This window comes from Ischnura elegans, chromosome 6 (assembly GCF_921293095.1).
Source record: "Ischnura elegans chromosome 6, ioIscEleg1.1, whole genome shotgun sequence".
NCBI lineage: Eukaryota > Metazoa > Arthropoda > Insecta > Odonata > Coenagrionidae > Ischnura > Ischnura elegans.
In genome coordinates this window covers 82559566-82578138 of record NC_060251.1, presented here as the reverse complement: position 1 = coordinate 82578138, position 18573 = coordinate 82559566, and the positions used below count along the sequence as shown (strand labels likewise).

At 37.4% G+C, this 18573-nt stretch overlaps 1 protein-coding gene across 1 annotated transcript in view; it reads left to right on the top strand.

The window, feature by feature from the left end:
* LOC124161073 (retinal guanylyl cyclase 1-like) overlaps window positions 1-18573 on the top strand; it is a 524211-nt gene that overhangs the window by 466419 nt on the left and 39219 nt on the right. The window contains exons 12-15 of the mRNA XM_046537245.1: window positions 232-328; window positions 3513-3746; window positions 5501-5581; window positions 13598-13780. Of these exons, the coding sequence (XP_046393201.1) occupies window positions 232-328; window positions 3513-3746; window positions 5501-5581; window positions 13598-13780 (595 nt within the window). The remainder of the gene's footprint in view (window positions 1-231; window positions 329-3512; window positions 3747-5500; window positions 5582-13597; window positions 13781-18573) is intronic.

Sequence of the window (18573 nt, the reverse complement as noted above, 5' to 3'; positions counted from 1 at the left end):
AGCAGCGTACATCCCATCCTTAGTCACAGTTCTGGTTTTAAGAGACAATCAATACTTATGTTGTACATACATCATTCAAGTGCTTCTACTCATGCATGAAATACATGTTGAATACTACGTAAACTCTCCTAGACAGCGAGTGGATAAAGTGCTTCAAACCTAACCTCTTATTCTGTTATTGAAAAAAGACGCTGAATTGTTTTGTGCTAATATGAATCTAAATGTTTTCAGGAAGCAACTCCTTAAGAAGAGGATGTCTAAAGGTCCGTATAAGATTCTGCTGACGCCATCAGATTTTGTTTTTCCACCAGTTCACGACAATAGGAGGGTGAGTGTCGCAATAACCGCTTAATTTCGTTGAAGGTCATTATTGTCCATCATTCCGTACAAGCTCCTGTAATTCATCGTTATCGGGTCTTTTCTATGGATCAATATTTCATAAACACAATTATTAATAGCACAACAAATAATTGTGCTCCCGAAAAATTATTTTACAGGAAGGAAATCAGTGAATACGTCCCATTATTCATCAAAAATATGAGCAGCGTGAATAACGCTCTGTTTTTTGATAATTTTGTTGTAAAAATGGACCAATAACATGGATAATCATAAAAAAATGCCATGCATTATCAATTGATAAATACATTTTGATACTATTTTTTAATTAAGATGAAATTGTTAAGTCCCGAGTCTTGGAAATTCACTCATATGAACAGCATTAACCTTTACTAATGCGATATTTTTAAATTAGTGTAAATGTAATATTACCTGAAAAATAGTTTTAAGCCACTATTTCACCAATTAAGTATGATCATTTCATAAATATAAATTAAATATGAGATTGTATCGCGTGTGGTGGGTTTCTAATGAATTATATTTACTCCTTTGTATGTTTTGCCATTTAGTTTTGTTGCAATCCAGCGGTATGAAAAGAGTAACAGGTGTTTTCACCATTGTAAGCTTTTTTTGTCGCAGAGACTATGTTTTGACTTTAGCAAAGCTTTTGAAATGAATTAACAGAAAAATACTGTTGAATTTTTTAAGTGTTTTTTCGAAAGGCAAGGCTGATACATTTTTGTTTTCAAGTTTGAAGCATCCATGAACAAAGCTTTTGCTTGCTAACATATATTCTTTTAAACATCCAAGTGATTTCATGTTGAAACTAAGTTATATATACTCTGTTGCAAGACCATTTTATTGATTTTTGTGGCGCAATTTGGAGTCCAAATGATGACTGTGTTTTTTCGTTTTTCTTTTTTGGCGCAGCTGCCTTCTCCCATACTGTCAGAGCGAGTAAGGATTAAAAACATTTTGAGTGTTGTGGTATTCGATGGTTTTCAAAATCCTAGACTGTCTCACTATAAAATTACCGTGTTTGAATCTACCTCTTGATGGCTGTGTTCGTTGTACAGCAGTTTCCATGTTCACAATTCGTTGCTCTGTCTTTTCAGTGTACTCTTTTAACTTTAACTCGAAGCTTACTGTGTTTTATTAAACTGTTTCAATCTCCTTAAATCAGTGTTAAAAGTATGTACAGCATGTTTTTTTATGGACCACAGTTTTCAGATAATGGTTAAAAAGGTCAGAAATTGATTAAAATCATGAAAGGAGTTTAATATCATCAAAGTGATTCTTATATCCTCGTTCTAAAAACACGTGTCCATTCCAATATTCAGTCACCATGGCATGTTCACTACACTTTATCTCACGACACATGTAATACCATTATCGAGGAAATTAGGGTCCATTGGATTTTTCAGTGGTATGTTTCAGTGGGAATCTCGGTGTAAACTGTGTAATATGCTTTACCAACAATATCTGTTGTAATGAAAATGCATTGATTAATGGTGCTATGTTGTTCGATGTTTAACGTTGTTGACGAATTCGTTTCTGAAAGCTTCATGTTTCTCGATAGTCGTGGTTGCATTCTGAGTCCATCTATTTGTGGTCACACTTGTTGTTCTTGTGTTTTCACTGGCTTTTGTATTCTGGAACGCTGCGTGTTACAAGATAATTTTGCACCTATGTTTAGGATAATTTTCAAATACTCCTTAATATTGATATATTTGAATGTAAATTGTATAAATACCTATATTTTAGGGCCAATAACATTGCTATCTGAAAATGAAATTGTATATAACATTCTATAAATCAGTTACTAATATTTATAAAATCATTATTACGGATGAATGTTTTACAAAGTTGGCCTTTATTTTATATGTAACTGACATTCATCACTCATTTGTTTATTTTTCAAAATTGTTTATGAAATACCGCCTTTGTCTACTTTGCAATACTACTATTGCCTAACGTCCTCCTACTGAATTCTTTTAATTATCACTGAATACTTTTACCGTACTAAACACTATTATCATTAAATTGTTTTCATGAATTTTTATTTGAATTAAAAAGTCGTAAATAAACTACATTTGATAGTTTCTATCAAACAGTAGAGGAGAAGAAACATTAATTAAGGAGTGTTTCTCCGTCATTGACCATGTAAAATCTCTTGTCTAAGTCAATCTCTATCTTCTTCTTTTAGCTAAGAGCGTGATAATGGTTCGGTATATGAAAACATCCCATATGGGCCTAGAAGGTTCAATAAAATATGTTATGCCTCCCAATGAGCTTATAAAACCTTCTGTTATAGTGATCTGCGTGGAGAAAAGTGGCAAGACCTGGGGTTTTATTGAGGAATTTGTATAGTTTCGAATCATTTTGATTAACTCTATCTACATTAAACATTCTATTTCTACTTCTTTTCTTCACTCTTTGTAATAAGTTAAAACTTCATCTTAAGAGTCATCGTCTAATACATGAGTCATGCCTATCATTGCTTTCATATAATTACGTATCATAGCATCTTTAGTCGTAAATAATTTTTAATATTAATGAGAGACAACTTGGAAATTTCTAAGATTAGCATGCATTTCCACTGCCATTCTTTTGTTAATCCACTTCTTTATTCAAAGATATATCTAAATTAAATGAGGTCAATTTTTTTGATCGAGAATGAAGTAACCAAATTTCGTTAAAAAAAATAAGTCTTATTTATGACCTTTTATACTAATGGAATCCAGGTATATGAAATTCCTTGGCTGTCAATTTTTTTTCTAAGAAACTTTGTTTACGCAGTCTGGGTCATGTCGATTGCCTCTGAAGGAAACGCCTAACATTTACAAGCCCATATCGGCAAACTTTTAATCAGCTATAAATCAAAAGTTTAAAAAAACGCCATTTTTTTACTCCATTCCATCGATTTTTTTTGGCATTAAAGCAATATTTTTCCATTTTTCCGACTTAAAAATTTATTTCGTCTGTAAAACATCACGCTTAACTCATTGAAAAAATTGAAAACTAATTTCGGCTTCTGAAAGTCATAAATATGCCTTCCTCACGTGACCAAGGTATCTCTCTTTTGAAAAACTCGGACTTCCAACGCTTAATCAACCTTCCTGCATCTCTGCGGCTCCCGTGACCGTATTTCTCCCCTCCCCTCCATATTACTGCAGGTGGACGCGGGCATCGAGACGGTTCTGTGCTGCTGGCTGCAGCACCTGCAGGAGCTGGGCGGCGCGCCGGAGGGGCTGGTCCCGACCGAGCGGCCCGAGTTCGGACTCCTGGCTGGCTCGCTGGGTTCCCTGCGGCCGGGGCCCCTCGCCGCGGCCGCCAAAGGAGCCTCGGCCATCCGGGGTAGCACCAGCAGCCTCCGGGGACTGGTGGTCGACTCCAGGGCCAGATACAACGTGAGTATATTTTGTACCATTGAAATATTGGGCTGCGTTAAGAGGTCTTTTTCATGATGTATTACTTGTTTAAAACTTTTAACATCATTTTGAATTTTTGGTGATATGACAGTGCAAAATATCCTTTCAAAGTGAAAATATTCATACCTAAATTTACACCAGTATTACTTTTGGTAAATTCTCGTTTTACCGATACGTAACAACATGTTTTAGCTCTTGAACGGGAAAAATTACCTCAGTGGTCGATTGACTCTTGCAAATACAATTTTCACCTTAGCGTATGATGATACTGTGCATTATTAAGTTGACCTCAAACAATAATGCCATTCGTCAACCGAGAAAAGCGGCATAGCTATTGAAAATAATTTGAAATGAACTTGAGAGTGTGTAATTTTCATTTTACACAATGATTTTTTTTTTCATGGGATAAAAAGTCTCACAGTGCGTGGATAGAAACCGTAAGAAGAACGCAACACTTCCTCTCAGTCATTTGTATTTTGTCTTTTGTAGTTCTGTGTGGTAGTAGTGTGGTAGTTCTTCTTTTTAGCTGCCTGCTTCTGTAGAATGATCATCGTGAAAGCCTCTTGTTAGACAAATGTTCGATCAACTAGCGTGTAAAGCATGTAATAAGTCGTTAAAGATGGGACCACCTAAGTTTTTGGAGTTTTTTCAGAGAATCATTCGACAAAATCAACCAAATAATTAAGAAAGTTGAAGTGACAAACATGGCGATTAGAGATATGATTTGGCCACTAAAAAATACTTCCACAAGCCGTTGTACAACCGAACGAAATATGAGCCTGTATATTGTTTACTGCTACCAGTGTTTTATCTGGATTCTCAAGGGACTTGGGAATTATAAACGTCCTTTCACTCCGTCAGGTTCTGGTACATATTTTATTGCCAGCCAAAATATGCTTTCAAAGGGAAAAAAATTAAACTTGAATTCCCATCAATATTGCTGTTCCAATTATTCTTTCGTTTTAACGATTCACAAAAACATTATTAGCTCGTAACCTTTCACTACATCGATTGCTCTATTGTACTAATTCCTATTTTTAACATCCACTAACTAGGGGCTTAATTTCTTGATGTAAAAAACTGTTACAAAATTCTGCCGAAGCTTCATAACGAAAATCGTCGTTTTGGTAGAGTGCATTGACGCGGGGCGTTTATCGTTTTTTTGATTTATTTTAAGTAAGAGGAATAATATAAACATTTCCTTACACGAAAATTTTATACTATATATTTTAAATTTAGCATACGTTACTTCAATATTCATGTACACTTCTGAAACTCGGAAATTGAAATCTACCTTTCGGCCATTTTAACAATCAATAAATGGGTAAAATTTTATCTTGAAAGGCTCTTTGTAATGCAAAGATGTTAGTCTCTCTATAAAAATTACAATAAAATGCACCAGTTCTCAATTGCAACTCAAAATTTTTCCCATGACGAGATGAAGAAGACGACCGTTTCGCCGTTTTCATAGTTTTATTACGTGTTCTTCTTCACTCTTTCATCCGTAGAAGCCAAACGTTTCCGTTTAAACAATGTTTCATGATTAATGATTCATTGTATTAGCCGAATAATCAATGAGTAAAATGATATATGACCCGATTCAATAGATCTTCGGCAGAATTTCGTACAAATGCTTCAAGTTCAGCGTTCTACCTTTTTTGCGCCGATAGTAATTATTGCGAATGCTATACATTAATTTTCCCTAATTCGATACGTTTTTTTTTCTTTTTCAGGGTGATATGGTGCAGTTGAAGGAGCTTCCTGTCCAAAGTTCTTTCGAGCTTAAGAACAAAGCCATGGACGTGCTTCTGACGGTAAGTGGTGGTAATTTTGGTAATTTAAAAAAAATAAAAGTTGGTTGAGTTCACGCCGAAACCCGTCCTCGTTCATCACAGACACCTATATTGCGTGCGAGGTAGCCAATGTGAGGAGGGCGATTACTAACTCATTAATTATAATAGCCGTTTCATGCTCATAGTGAAAGATGGTGCTCTAATTAATAATAAAAACTCTAATACGTCTTCTTTAAGCTTTGTGCATAGTTTTAGGTGGTTCCTGCCAACCAGCTACCCCACATTCTAAAGGGACATAATTTCTATTTCTTTATTCTTGATCACTCCTGCAGGCCCATGTCCCCTTAGGATCAATACATCAATACCCAAACGTCAGAAATCATTAAGAATCTACAATACAATTCAATGCTGTAATGTTAGTTAAAAACTTTTTGAGCTATGTCGCCGCGTCAATGTTCGGGTGAACCCAATGTTTCCCGACCAATTCTGATCGCTTTTTCAAGGGAATCCGATGAGGTGATTAATTTCCTATCTCGCTAGATTCCCTTGATAAAGCGACAAGTATCGATCGGGAAACGTTGGGGCCACCCGAACATTGACGCGGCTACACAGCACGAAAAGTTTTTAGCTACCTTGACGAGCACTCGCAAAATTTTTAGCAAAGAATTCCTTGCTGTGAGCTAAAGAAATATCTCGAAATTATCGTCCTGAGGATAGCAGGCGAGATTTTGATAAATTCATTATTGACGTGGTGGAATCATAAGTTATGGCAAGTCCCAGAATGTAGGCCAGAGGCGTAATAAAAACAAAAATAATGAAATTAAGCCATCCTTTTAACTATTTTGGACCTGCGTCATCCTCTCTCCAAAAAGAAAAAAATGTTTGTAAATATTTTTCACTGAAGTCCAAAAAGGCACCGTTTCACAGGATATTCCGCCCAAAAAACTTCTGACATCGATTCACTTATAATATTTCTACTTTATCTTGTCATTCTCCTCTTCGATTTGTGCTGGAACCATGGGGCTACCCAATAAATTTTCCGGGAAATTTAAAAAGAGAATAAATGTCATTTATATCTCTCTGTTTAACTTTCACTTGTCCCTCTTTCATGTTAGTCAATATAATGAAATCGTTTATTAAATTGGGATGCAATCGGCCGCCCCAACAGCCAAAATAAAATAATTGTGCAATGGCATATTTTACTTGATTTTTCCGGAACTCATCACATCATAAAATATCCCTCACCATTGTTAATTATTTTTCATATAAATGTATCATGGCAGATTGTGAAAACCGTTCTACTTATTGCTTTTGTCACACGAAAAAAGAGCCAAAGTAATACTCAAATTATCCTCTATTTTTATAAATTTTAAATAAATTGGGAATTTAATGTTTTTGGGAGCATGGTGGTAACTGTAAAATTTAATTAATTTTATTTTTCATATTTTACAATTGATTATATGTAATTCATTTTCTTATTGACAAAGCTCACTGAAAATTCAATGTATATTCCCACTGGTTAAGAGTGGCTTTTTATTTTGCATTCAATATTCATCTTCATTCAGTTTAAAATCTTTTGGTATAGGTAAGAAATTAATTACTGTATCATTTACACGCAATCATTATTTTATTTTACGTATCCTACTCGTAATTCAGTCTCCTTTGTATATTTTTTCATTTTAGTATGATAGCGGGTTTTATTTGTTATACTTTTGTTTGTATTTTCATTTCTTTGATAATTTCTTTTCTTTTAGGCCACCTGAACTCGTGCTCTATCCGTCCATCAAAAAGGTAATCAATACCGGGTCGATTTTCTTACGAGCATTGTCTTATGTCTTTTAATGATTGATTAATTATGAATGACACTGCTTCAATTATCAAGATAGCTTAAACTTCGATTTAAAATATATTTATTGATATAATAAAATTTTATATGAAAACAATACGATAAATTTACAGTGAAAAAATCAATTTTATAACCAGAATCTTTCACTTGAATCTCTCAAGTGTATATTAGGACTTTTATTAACTACTCAGTCATTATAATAGTAACTTCAAATAATTATTTTAGCTCAATATGTTGTCAGAGGCAAATTTTCATATTTGAGATGAAATGTTACAGAGTGCCTGTTAATTATACTTTAAAAATTTCAAGACCACATCGTAAATAGTAAAGAGGTTTTACACCATAAAAATGAAAATACGACCACTTGAGCGGCAGTTTTTGTGATTCTCATCGCTTCGTCATACACGGGCATCCATGGACGGACTACGGACGTTGTTCTGGGGATAGGGTTCATTGCTTTCCGCTGCGGCTTGGTGGTATGCTATACATCTCAGCGATAATGTGTCTGACGTCTGATGTGCGTGGACAAGTGGTTTTATGAAATGTATCAATGGAGGACCCAAGATCCAAGGTGTAAAACGGCAATTTTATAATTTTGGAGATAATTGCGCATAATGGTTGGTAGGGTACTAAATATTGTTGCGGTAAAAGTATACAAGTGAAACTATGATTACACACGTATCAGTAATTCACTGGTATACTTTTGCTCCTACAATTTTGAGTAATCTACGAATCATCAGCTGCACTCATCATCAAAATTATAAAATTGCGCTTGTACCCCTAGGATTTTTGGGTCCTCAATTATTTTTAATCATTTTTTATGAGCTGGTGAAATACATGCTTTCATTGGAGAGCCACCTTAAATATTACCATCTTTTCAATTTTTCCAGTAATTACGGAAGGGCGGCAATCCCTTTCTTAATCCGCCACTGCGTACATAGACGCTAAAAACTCTAATACGTCTTCTTTAAGCTTTGTGCATGGTTTAAGGTGGTTCCTGCCAACGAGCTACCCCACATTCTAAAACTTTTGATTTTTCAAGAGGTAATGTCTGAAATTGAGAACTCTAACTGCAAAAAAGGGGTATTTATCTAAGAGCAGATATGTTTGATGTCTTACATAATACTTGTTTGGAAGGTGGGGAAGGAGTAGCTGAAATCTTACGTTGTCACCGAAAATGACAAAATCCTCTTATGTCATACATGTCTCTCGTGACCCCCTATACCTTCCCCTGGCACTTTACCCCGAATACCCCACCTGTTGGTGGCCTTGAGAATCGCCTTCAATCCCTATGAGGTTTGAATATAAATTCTTCGCAAGAATATCAGCTGCGTTTGTATTTTTTTTATTCGGTCCCATTTCATAATAGTACGTAGCCCTGCTCTTTTTTTAGAAAATAGATACAATTAGAGGCTAGATTTTTCTAATTTAGCTTTTTTCCATCAGACCTTGTGCAAACGGTAGCATATGTCCCTCTAATTTTGCATATCTTCATTCCCCTACTCTTTGCCTTTTTTTGGCGAATTTTCATTATTTCCATGAAACTATTGATGGCATTAGTTCATTTTTCTCTATTTCTTGATTTTGACTAGTAAAAATGATGGAAAAAGCTCTTGAAAATGAATTCCTAAAGAAATTTCGCAGCGATGCCTTATAATTGATTTGATAAAATTCCGTCAATGGATATATTTTGCGGAACTATTCCACGTCCTTGTGAAAATAATTATTAGCTATAAATCAATAGAATGGAATTCATGAAGTTATTTTAGTCGAATATACCATTATTTTTATTTTAACATATACCTGAATGTTAAATTTTTATTTTTCACTTTGAATCCAAAAATTAAAAGGAATTCACAAGTAAATAAAAATACTAATAATAAATCTAAAAAAACACGCAAAGTCATCGGAATATTTTCTGCTTCGTCGTTCTACCTTGAAAAACAAAATTGTTCCGCAAGTAGATGCAACCTCAAATTTTTGTTGTAACTGTTCAACTAGGAGGAAGTAAAATAACTTTAATAAATGGTATACGTAGAGTACCAACAGTGTTTTTTAAGTGAATCCCATAAGGTAAGTTAAAATTGCTCTCGACTATAATATATACAATTTATTTATTCCTTACCTTTCGGATTTCATCAAACTTCATCATCTCAGATTTCAGCAAATTTCATGAGTATTTAGGTTACTTCACCATTCTATACGGCCCGAGTTGTAAAAATGGATATATTTAGGAGAGCATATCTTTTTAATTCAAGGAAAAATACCGTGGATAGTCTGTGGTATAATTCCGAGGAGTAATTCACAAGAGCGCATCAAATGCACAAATTCCACTTATTAGGCAAAATAAAAGGTCTTATCTGGGATTCGAACCCCGATATTTCGAGGTGGAACCATAGATTTAAGTGTTATTTTAGGTGGTTCTAGGAAATAAAGTCATAAGTTATTGGTAATGTTTCGCCAACCCAATTAATACTTTGAAACATTTCTCGGCCACTTAACCTTAATGAATGCCTTTTGAGGTTAGGATAAACGAGGTCGCCCGCTTACCGTCCGATTTTAGTGGAAGTCACCCACAAATGTAAGCCAAGTGCTGAAATCCCATGGAGGCAAAATTACTGGTCTTGACTGGGAATTGAACCCCGATCTCTCGAGGTTGAACTATAACTTTAGGTGTGATTTTAAGTGGTTATAGGAAACAAAGTCATAAGTAATTGGTTATGTTTCGCCCACCCAATTAATACTTAAAAACATTTTTCTCGGCCACTTAACCTCAGTGTTTGGCTTTTTTAGTTAGGATCGAAGTCGAACCATAACTTTAAGTGTGATTTTAAGTGGTTCTCGTAAATAAAGTCGTAAGTTATTGGTAATGATTCGCCAACCTAATTAATACTTTACAAAATTTCTCGACCGCTTAACCTTAGTGATTGGCTTTTGAGGTTAGGATAAACGAGGTTGCTCCCTTACCGTGCGACTTTAGTGGAACTTTATCTCTCCCCAAGCCGAGGTTGTGTGGCCATGTCACAGTTTCCAATGCGGAACAGATATATCCGGCCCAAGCCAATTTGTGCAGCGCGCGGCGGAATTCAAGGTCCGATTCCCATTCCGCCGCTGAATGCGATGTTGATTGCGAAGGGGAAAACCCCAAAGGTCTTCTTCGTATCCCCACGCGAAGGAAGCTAAGTGAAGCAATAAAACAACCGCCGCTGTCGGAAATTCAAATCCCTTTAGTGCCGTGGCTTCTTCCTTCAAACTCCTCTATGTACGGAGGCATCTCGGTGTTTCGGTCAGGTCGTGAAAGGCTTGCGGAGTCGCTAAAAGGGAGGGAACTCGTTGAAATATTTTTCCGTGCTCCAGAAAAAGAAGGATGCACGTGCAGTTCTATTTTCAGCTCCTCCTCGGACAAGCTCTTAAATGGGGATCAAAATATTTTCATTCCAAGGCGGTACTCCACTACAGAGATTTACCTTATTTTCTTTGAGTTTTTTCAGAGTGCATTGTGTGAATCGCGTCATTCATTTCTTACTCATTGCGGAAATACATCTGTTATTTCTTGAGGAACATACAAAAATGGGATTATCACAATTTTTCAACGATTCCATTTTTAAGGATACCATTGAAATTTAAATTCTCTAAACGATCATTTGAATACTAAAAAAAGATAGATATTATTCTAATTATATTCATGCGAGTAGATCATTTCATTTTGCGTAACTATTATTGGACTATGAACTACAATTATCTGTGCGATATTTGCAAAAGTATCTTTTGTGCCTGTAATTACCCATTTTGCTGATATTCTTCTTACTTGCATTTTTTCTGCCTCAATGCGTATAAAAATTGCAATAAGTATCATTTTTGTGTTTTATTCGGTAGTCGATTATTTATACTCATTTTCGGAAACTGATGCCTTCATTCTTGCAGGTGTTTATTATTTATATTTTGCAACCTTTTGTTGTTTTTTAGCCATTTTAAGTGAGACTGCTGATATTTTCCCCCCGGTTCTGTGTTCCAAGGGACATCATTTCCCATAACCTTTATCCTCTTCAGACCCGTGAGTCTCTGAGCTGTTTTATTAATTCATAAGTCTTCTTTCATTATCAGGGTGGATGGGAAAAATAACATCGGAGTGAAATTCGAAAGAAATATTTATTAACAAATATTTTGCAGTATGGTGCACATAGTATGTGCACCTTGGAATTTTGCAACTATATTTGTATGCACTACATTAGTACGAAAAAATTATTATCATCAAAAATACTTTGTTATCATTCATTATTTTCAATTGATATAATCTTATTGAACATTATTCATTAGTTTTAAACAACTGAATGCATAAATTAATGAAAATAATGGACGACGTACACTCATCGTGCTTGCCGTTGTGTCATCCATCTTGTTTTACGAATGCAAAACAAAATACATGTGGCGTGTAGTGGAAGAATCGTGTACTGCAAAGCATTAAGTGCAACGGCGGGTTTAAACGACAATAATTCACGCTTGAAGGATTATAAAAATAAAAACGTAAAGGTGCACATGTGTTTACTTTTGGTCTGAAGAGTTTATAAATGTCAACTTATATGCATGAAAACTACCGGTGATGTTTAAAGGAGTATTAGGTGGAAGGGGAAAATCTCACGGTCAGCGTTATTTTGAGATTCATATGACGTCATTCACGTATTGCTTTACCTTGTACCCTTCTCGGACAAACCTTCATCTGCTACCAAACCTTAGCTACTATGCATGAACTAACCTACCCTTAGCTACTATGCATAAAATTACATCACGCCGCGTGAAATCAGAACGAGTATTATATGAATGTGATTTTCCATTTTTTAAAGTTAAATTATTACCATGTTGATGAATTCAAATATTCATTCAGCGTTTTAATTTCCTGTTGGTTTGTAAATAACGAAAATAGCGTATTTTCTTCAATAAAAAGTATTACGGTCGTCTTATAGAATGGTATTCAAGCCTTGATCTTGACTCAAACTCGACTCAGATGCCACATTGGTATTACAAAACCTTACTTGAGTCCCAAAGCTCGCTCAAACTGCAATCCGAAGTTGATACGTTGAATTCCAACTCAAATTGAGTCTCCAAGTTCCAAGATTCCCGCCACTTTCGTGTCACGTTTTCGAAATAAAATATCTCTAGTAAAAACACTTCCTTGTGTGATATTCACCTACATCTATATACCACCATGTATATACTACCCCGCAAGCCGCTTCAATAGAGAAGTGGCGGGGGTGTTAAGACACTAGTCGTTCACACATAAAAAGAAAATGCTCTAACGAAATAACGCCTGGTCTCTTACGAACGAATAACTAATAAAAATTAAAAATCATAAAAACGAATTCCTATCCAATATCGCGCTCCAACAATGCAATTTTGTAATCAACGGGAGACCATGAACGAAAATAGTCTAAGTAAAGGTACTATTTAGCGAGATTTTACCACAGAACTTTATCATATTACCCTAGCCTAAGTGAGTTGAGTTGAATTTAGCTTCTAAAATTAAAACCTCGACTCAAGATCGAGTTTGAGGTCAGAACCACCAAGGTACAATGAAGAATCAACATTGACTCAGATTCTGGAATGCGGCCCTGAAGCCCGTATGACACTTCCCAATTTATAATTGACCAATCCTTTGGATATTGGATTGTGGTCCAACTGACACATACCAATTTCTAGTCCAATATATCCTTTTCACAATATTGGACACAATTTTTCGCCCAGTTTGGAATTTAGAACAGGTTCTATTTTCTCGCGGCCAATCTCTAATCAGAAGTCAGTTTTGTTGACTCCTAGAGGCCAAAACTAGAAGCTTTTTGCGAAACATGCTGTTTGGCTGCAAACATTGGTTTTGTTCCAAGAATTCGCTTGAAATTTCAATAATGTGGACGAAAGAAGTTGTTCCACTATTGATTTAAAAGTATAAATCACACAAATGCTTATGCAATGTGAAATCATCGAAATACAATGGCGTCCTCTAGTAGGATATTACAACACTATTATGGCCAATATTGGTGCAAATATTGATACGTATCATACGGTACGTAGCACCCAATATTTTAAAAAATACTGCGCGCCGATATATTGGCCAATAAATTGTAAAGTGTCATACAGGCTTATGTACCAATGTAATTTAAAATTGTTCCATTGTGACTTTTCCCCTCCCGTCTCTGCAGCTGCACGGCCTTCGACATGAGAACGTGAACCCTTTGCTGGGTGTACTGACGGAGCCGCCGCGCAGGCCGCTGGCTCTGGTGCTCGAGTGGTGCACGAGGGGATCCCTGGAGGACGTCCTGGTGCAGGACGACATCAAACTGGATTGGTCCTTCCGCCTCTCCCTGCTCACGGACCTCGTCAGGGTGAGTTCGAATCTCAGGCAACGCTATTCCACCGAAAACTACGCTAAAATGATCCACGGCTTTGATATTCATAAATGTTAGAACGATCGTTTCGTACCTTCGAAGGTTTCCGCGGTGATGGCTTGATCTCTGTTTTTTTTGTTTTTCTTCCGTGTCAGTTTGCTTGTGGACAACAGCTGACTATCATGCCAGCATCTTCAGGTTGAAGGTATTGGAGTGTGGTTTTCCCTCGCTTAAAGCCATCCAGCCCACGGTATATAAGTGAGACAGAAACCACACGCCGAAAACATTTATCTTAAGACGCTGGCAGGACTGCTAACGAAACTGACGAAATGTTGCGGATGACTGGTCATCCGCAACATTTCGTCATCTTCCCCCTCCAGTCCTCACTCCACACACCCTCCGCCCACCCTTCCCACCTGAAATAAAAAGGTAGCCGAAACCAAATCCCAGCATCATTCCCTTGAAGAAGTGACCGGCAGTCGGTCGCGAAACGCCGCGGCGTAGTGGAGATTGCCCCGGCGCGCCGGGGCAATCTCCACTACGACACGCGGCATACACCCGTATGTCACTCTTTTTTAATCACCGTGAACCGCGAAAGCTTCAATGCAGCAGCTTAAAGAAAAAGAAGACAACTTGGAGGCATTTGAAAATGTTTGATAAACAGGGTCAAAGTTATGGTTTTTAAACTTATGATAATCGAAAAAACTTCATTTGCTACAGAAATATTTTTTAAATTCATGATTTTTCAATATTTCATTTTCTTTTATGAAGGAAAATAATTGCGTTTTTATATTTCGGGGGAAGGGGGTCAGGACGCCTCGGACCTCCCCCCTGGCTACGCCACTGCACTACACATTTAATTGAGTTACCAAAAGTCGCCACTCGCGTCGCTGACGAAGAAATTGATCCGAGTTTCACGGGGAAATAAGGTATAATTAGGGGTGTCAACTGAAAGTTACATTCATGATGATGTGATCTATCAAATTCATTACTTTTCAAAGCTATTCCTAGCAATTACGAACAATATACTGAAAAATATTTTTCATAATTGGATCGCATTGCACTCAACTACGCGCCGCGGGTTTTTTTTTGAAAGCCGATTATAATGGCAGTGGCATCCGAAATCAACAATCGATCATAAATGGGATGGAATTTGACCTCCTCTATGCAGTCCCCTTGCCTAAGGCTTTATCTGGGGTAAACTCTACCCTCCCGTATCTTATAAATCATTGGAATGAATCACTCTTTACGTTGGCTCGACTGCCAATTCTTTATCGCATAAGAGCGCGGCCAAACGAGAACTCACAGTTTCCATAGTGGCGGATGCAGATGGGGGGCGCAGGGGGAACCCCCCCCCTCATTTGCGGGGCCGCCAAACTTTGCAGAACCACAATTATAACTTTTTTATATCATAAGGTGGCATTGTCTGGTTTGTGTATATAATCTCTTAAATTCAAATTTTCTTAAAGTCTTCATGTGACTTGATTATTTTTGTTACGATAAAAGTAAAGGTAACTCAAGATATCTTTTGCGCCCCCCCCCCTTTTCTGTATCTGCTCACCATCCGCACAGGCCAAAACTTTCAACGGAGACCCCATTTCCTTCATTCAGCTGGAGCCACGGGTAGGGCAACAGGTGGAAGCAAGGGACCGACATCCTGTTAGGAGTAGCAGGGATAATTGACAAATACCGACGGAGGGGATGCATGAAAAGTCGACACGGATCCAGCCGGTGGATCGTTTTTGCCCTTGAGGCATCCAGTTTGCGAAGGCCAAGGTTAGCGGCTTCTCTCCGTGTCCATAACTTTGTAACTAGGCCGATTCGACGAGCTAGAACCGCATGTATGGTATGAACACTAATACAGTAGATTCCGGTTAATTGGGGCATATCGGGACTTGTGATTTTTGCCCCAACTAAGCGGCTGCCCCAATTAGGCGAACTATCCTGTATATGGGCATAAACAAGCGTTGAAATGATAGAAAGAAGACTAAAGAATATTTATAATGCAACACAAGTTTATTAAAATATTAATTTGATTAATAAATCAGCGAGTTGAGTTAATTTATTATCATTAAATATTTTTCACAGCCTCGGGCGACGATGAATGAGTGTCTTCTACTAAGTCCTATTAAATAAAAGTCTTATCCTCTTGCGGATAGTATAGCAACAAGAGCTTTCAAAATAGGGCAAGAATAAGAATATTTGTGAAAAATAAGAGTAAACCAAAGGAGGAAAATATTAAAAAATAGTATTCTGAAAACAAAAAAATTTAATTTCGTCACGAGTGTAGAGTCTCTGTCGCCTACTCATGGCCCAATAAAGCGGTATGCTGTGCCAATTAAGGGGAGAATGCTCTGGGATATTCCTCTATTGGGTTCTGTTCTTCAAGATCTGCCCCAATTAAGCGAATGCCACAAGTAACCGGTGGACCCATTAAACGGAATCTACATTACAAAAAAGTCAGATTAAAGTCGGTCTCTATATGCGTTGCCGCCCATCATCATCATTAGTCAACAATCCTAGAATTGGTTTGACGCAGCCATGGTCGCAGCTCTCCATTTCTCTCTCCTACCCGCTAACCTTTTCATAGCTACATATTTCTTCTCTTTTACATCCTTTATAACCTGTCCTCAGTAACTCATTCGGGGCCGTCCCTTGCCCTTTTTCCCATCCTCTTGTCCTTCAACGATTGTCTTCATCAGGCCATCGTGCCTCAAAATGTGGCCAACGAAGTTGTCCCGTCTTCTGCCTAAGGTTTTTAGGTTTCTCTTTTACCCCACTTTTCTTAGCACTTCCTCATTACTTACACAGTCAATCCATTTTATCTTCATCATTCTTCGGTAGCACCACATTTCGAATGCTTCCACTCTTGACTTCTCTGCTGCTGTCAACGTCCAAGCCTCGCTTCCATAGAGAAACATACTCCATATGTAGCATCTGATGAATTGTTTTCTTACTTCTATGCTGGTATTTTCAGCTGTAAGAAGATTCTTCTTTTTGTAAAAAGCTCTCTTCACCTGCGCTATTCTACTGAGTATTTCTTTCTTGCTCCTTCCATCGTTGGTAATTCGGCTACCCAGGTAAGAAAACTCTTGCCGCCCATGGCGCATTTAAATGGGTTTACAAAAGTGGCCACTCGCGTCGCTGATGAACATATTGATCCGAGTTTCACGGGGAAAGTAGGAGTGTTAACCACAATTTATATACATGATGATGTGATCTATCAAATTCATAAATTTTCAATGCTATTACTAGCTATTACAAACAATATTATGCAATATATTGGAAAAAAGATTACATTGCACTCATCACCGCGCCGCAGACATTTTTGGATACCGATTACAATGCGACTATACCATATTCCCGAACTGAAGGCGGCTGACCTTGAGCGTGCTCGCAACCCACCCACTCTTCTAGCCAATCACAGAAGAGCGACAGGAGAAAGTGTGGAAGATCCCGCAGTCTCTCTCCGAACTCCGAGCAGTGAACATCGCTCTCCAGCTGGCAGTGTTGCCAAGCCGAATCTTTGGAGATCGCTTTGGCGCTCGTTCTGCCGCCCCCGAAAGTACCGTTACTCCCAAGGCTGGCAACGCCGGTCGGCCGGATGGAGGGGAGCGGAGTGGAAAAGGGAAGGGGATGGAGGAGAACGGAGAGGTGGAAGGGGCAGCGCTTCCCATTGGCTACTTTCTATTTTCCACCCAGCCGCCTTCAGTTCGGAAATATGGTATAGAGTGGCAACAGAAATCAGCCTTCTATTGGGATGGAGCTGGGTCTCATCTATGCAGTCCCATTGGGGATGCAACTCACCTGGTTGGCCAAAGGCGATAACATTTCACTCTATTGTATTTCAACCAATATCCTTATATATCTACTGGTCGCTCAACTCCGGCGAGGAACGAACGAGCTGGCAAAACATATTACTAATCCATATGCCACGGATAAATTATATCTAAAATTTAGAATGACTTCAGTTAAACAACACTTGCTATTCAAATTTTGTGGATATATACCATGGTAATAGCCACTACCCGGACTACCTGTACTCTCAGCATGATTTTCGTCGTTGCAAAATGCTCTTCTTGCTCCATCTTAGAGCTACATATTCTGCATCTAAAATATTAATTTTTTGTATTAGACTTAGGTGTTTAATTTTGGCGTGCATTATATGTACTGTACGTACAATACTTGTCGTATGGAAGTTAAATAAAACAGGGAAACAGGGATGTTACTTTACATTACATTGCGTAATGCGAGAATGACACATTACTGCTTCTGACTTCTCGACTTAAGACGATTATTTTACTATTTTACTCGAGTAATAAATTATTGCCGTGAAGTGGCTAAATTCTGTAAGGAAGTTGGCAACTGATCAAAGACTCTTGAGTTCGAAATTGAATTTTCTGGGTGAAGATGGACAATTTTTTACTAAAATAATCGTTCGAATGCCGAGACAGGGGATAAAAAACCTATAGTGTCATTCAAGGCACCTTGCTATTTAAAAGGCAGTCATTGTGTAGCGGATTAATGCACTTCACCGATTTTCACTTACAATTAGTTCTTTTGAATCATATACCTATTTCACCTGAATATTTTTGATAAAGCACGTGATAAAAATTACCTTGGACTTTATGACCACGAGAAGCAAGTTAATATTTTTCAATCCTTTGATTTTTCAAAAAGACCATTTTTTCGCGGGTCTCGGTCGGTAGAGCCGAGAGATTGCACTGATATCTGTGAGCTCGCGAATTGTTGGTACGAATGAAATCAAAATTCAAAATCAATCCAGTCAA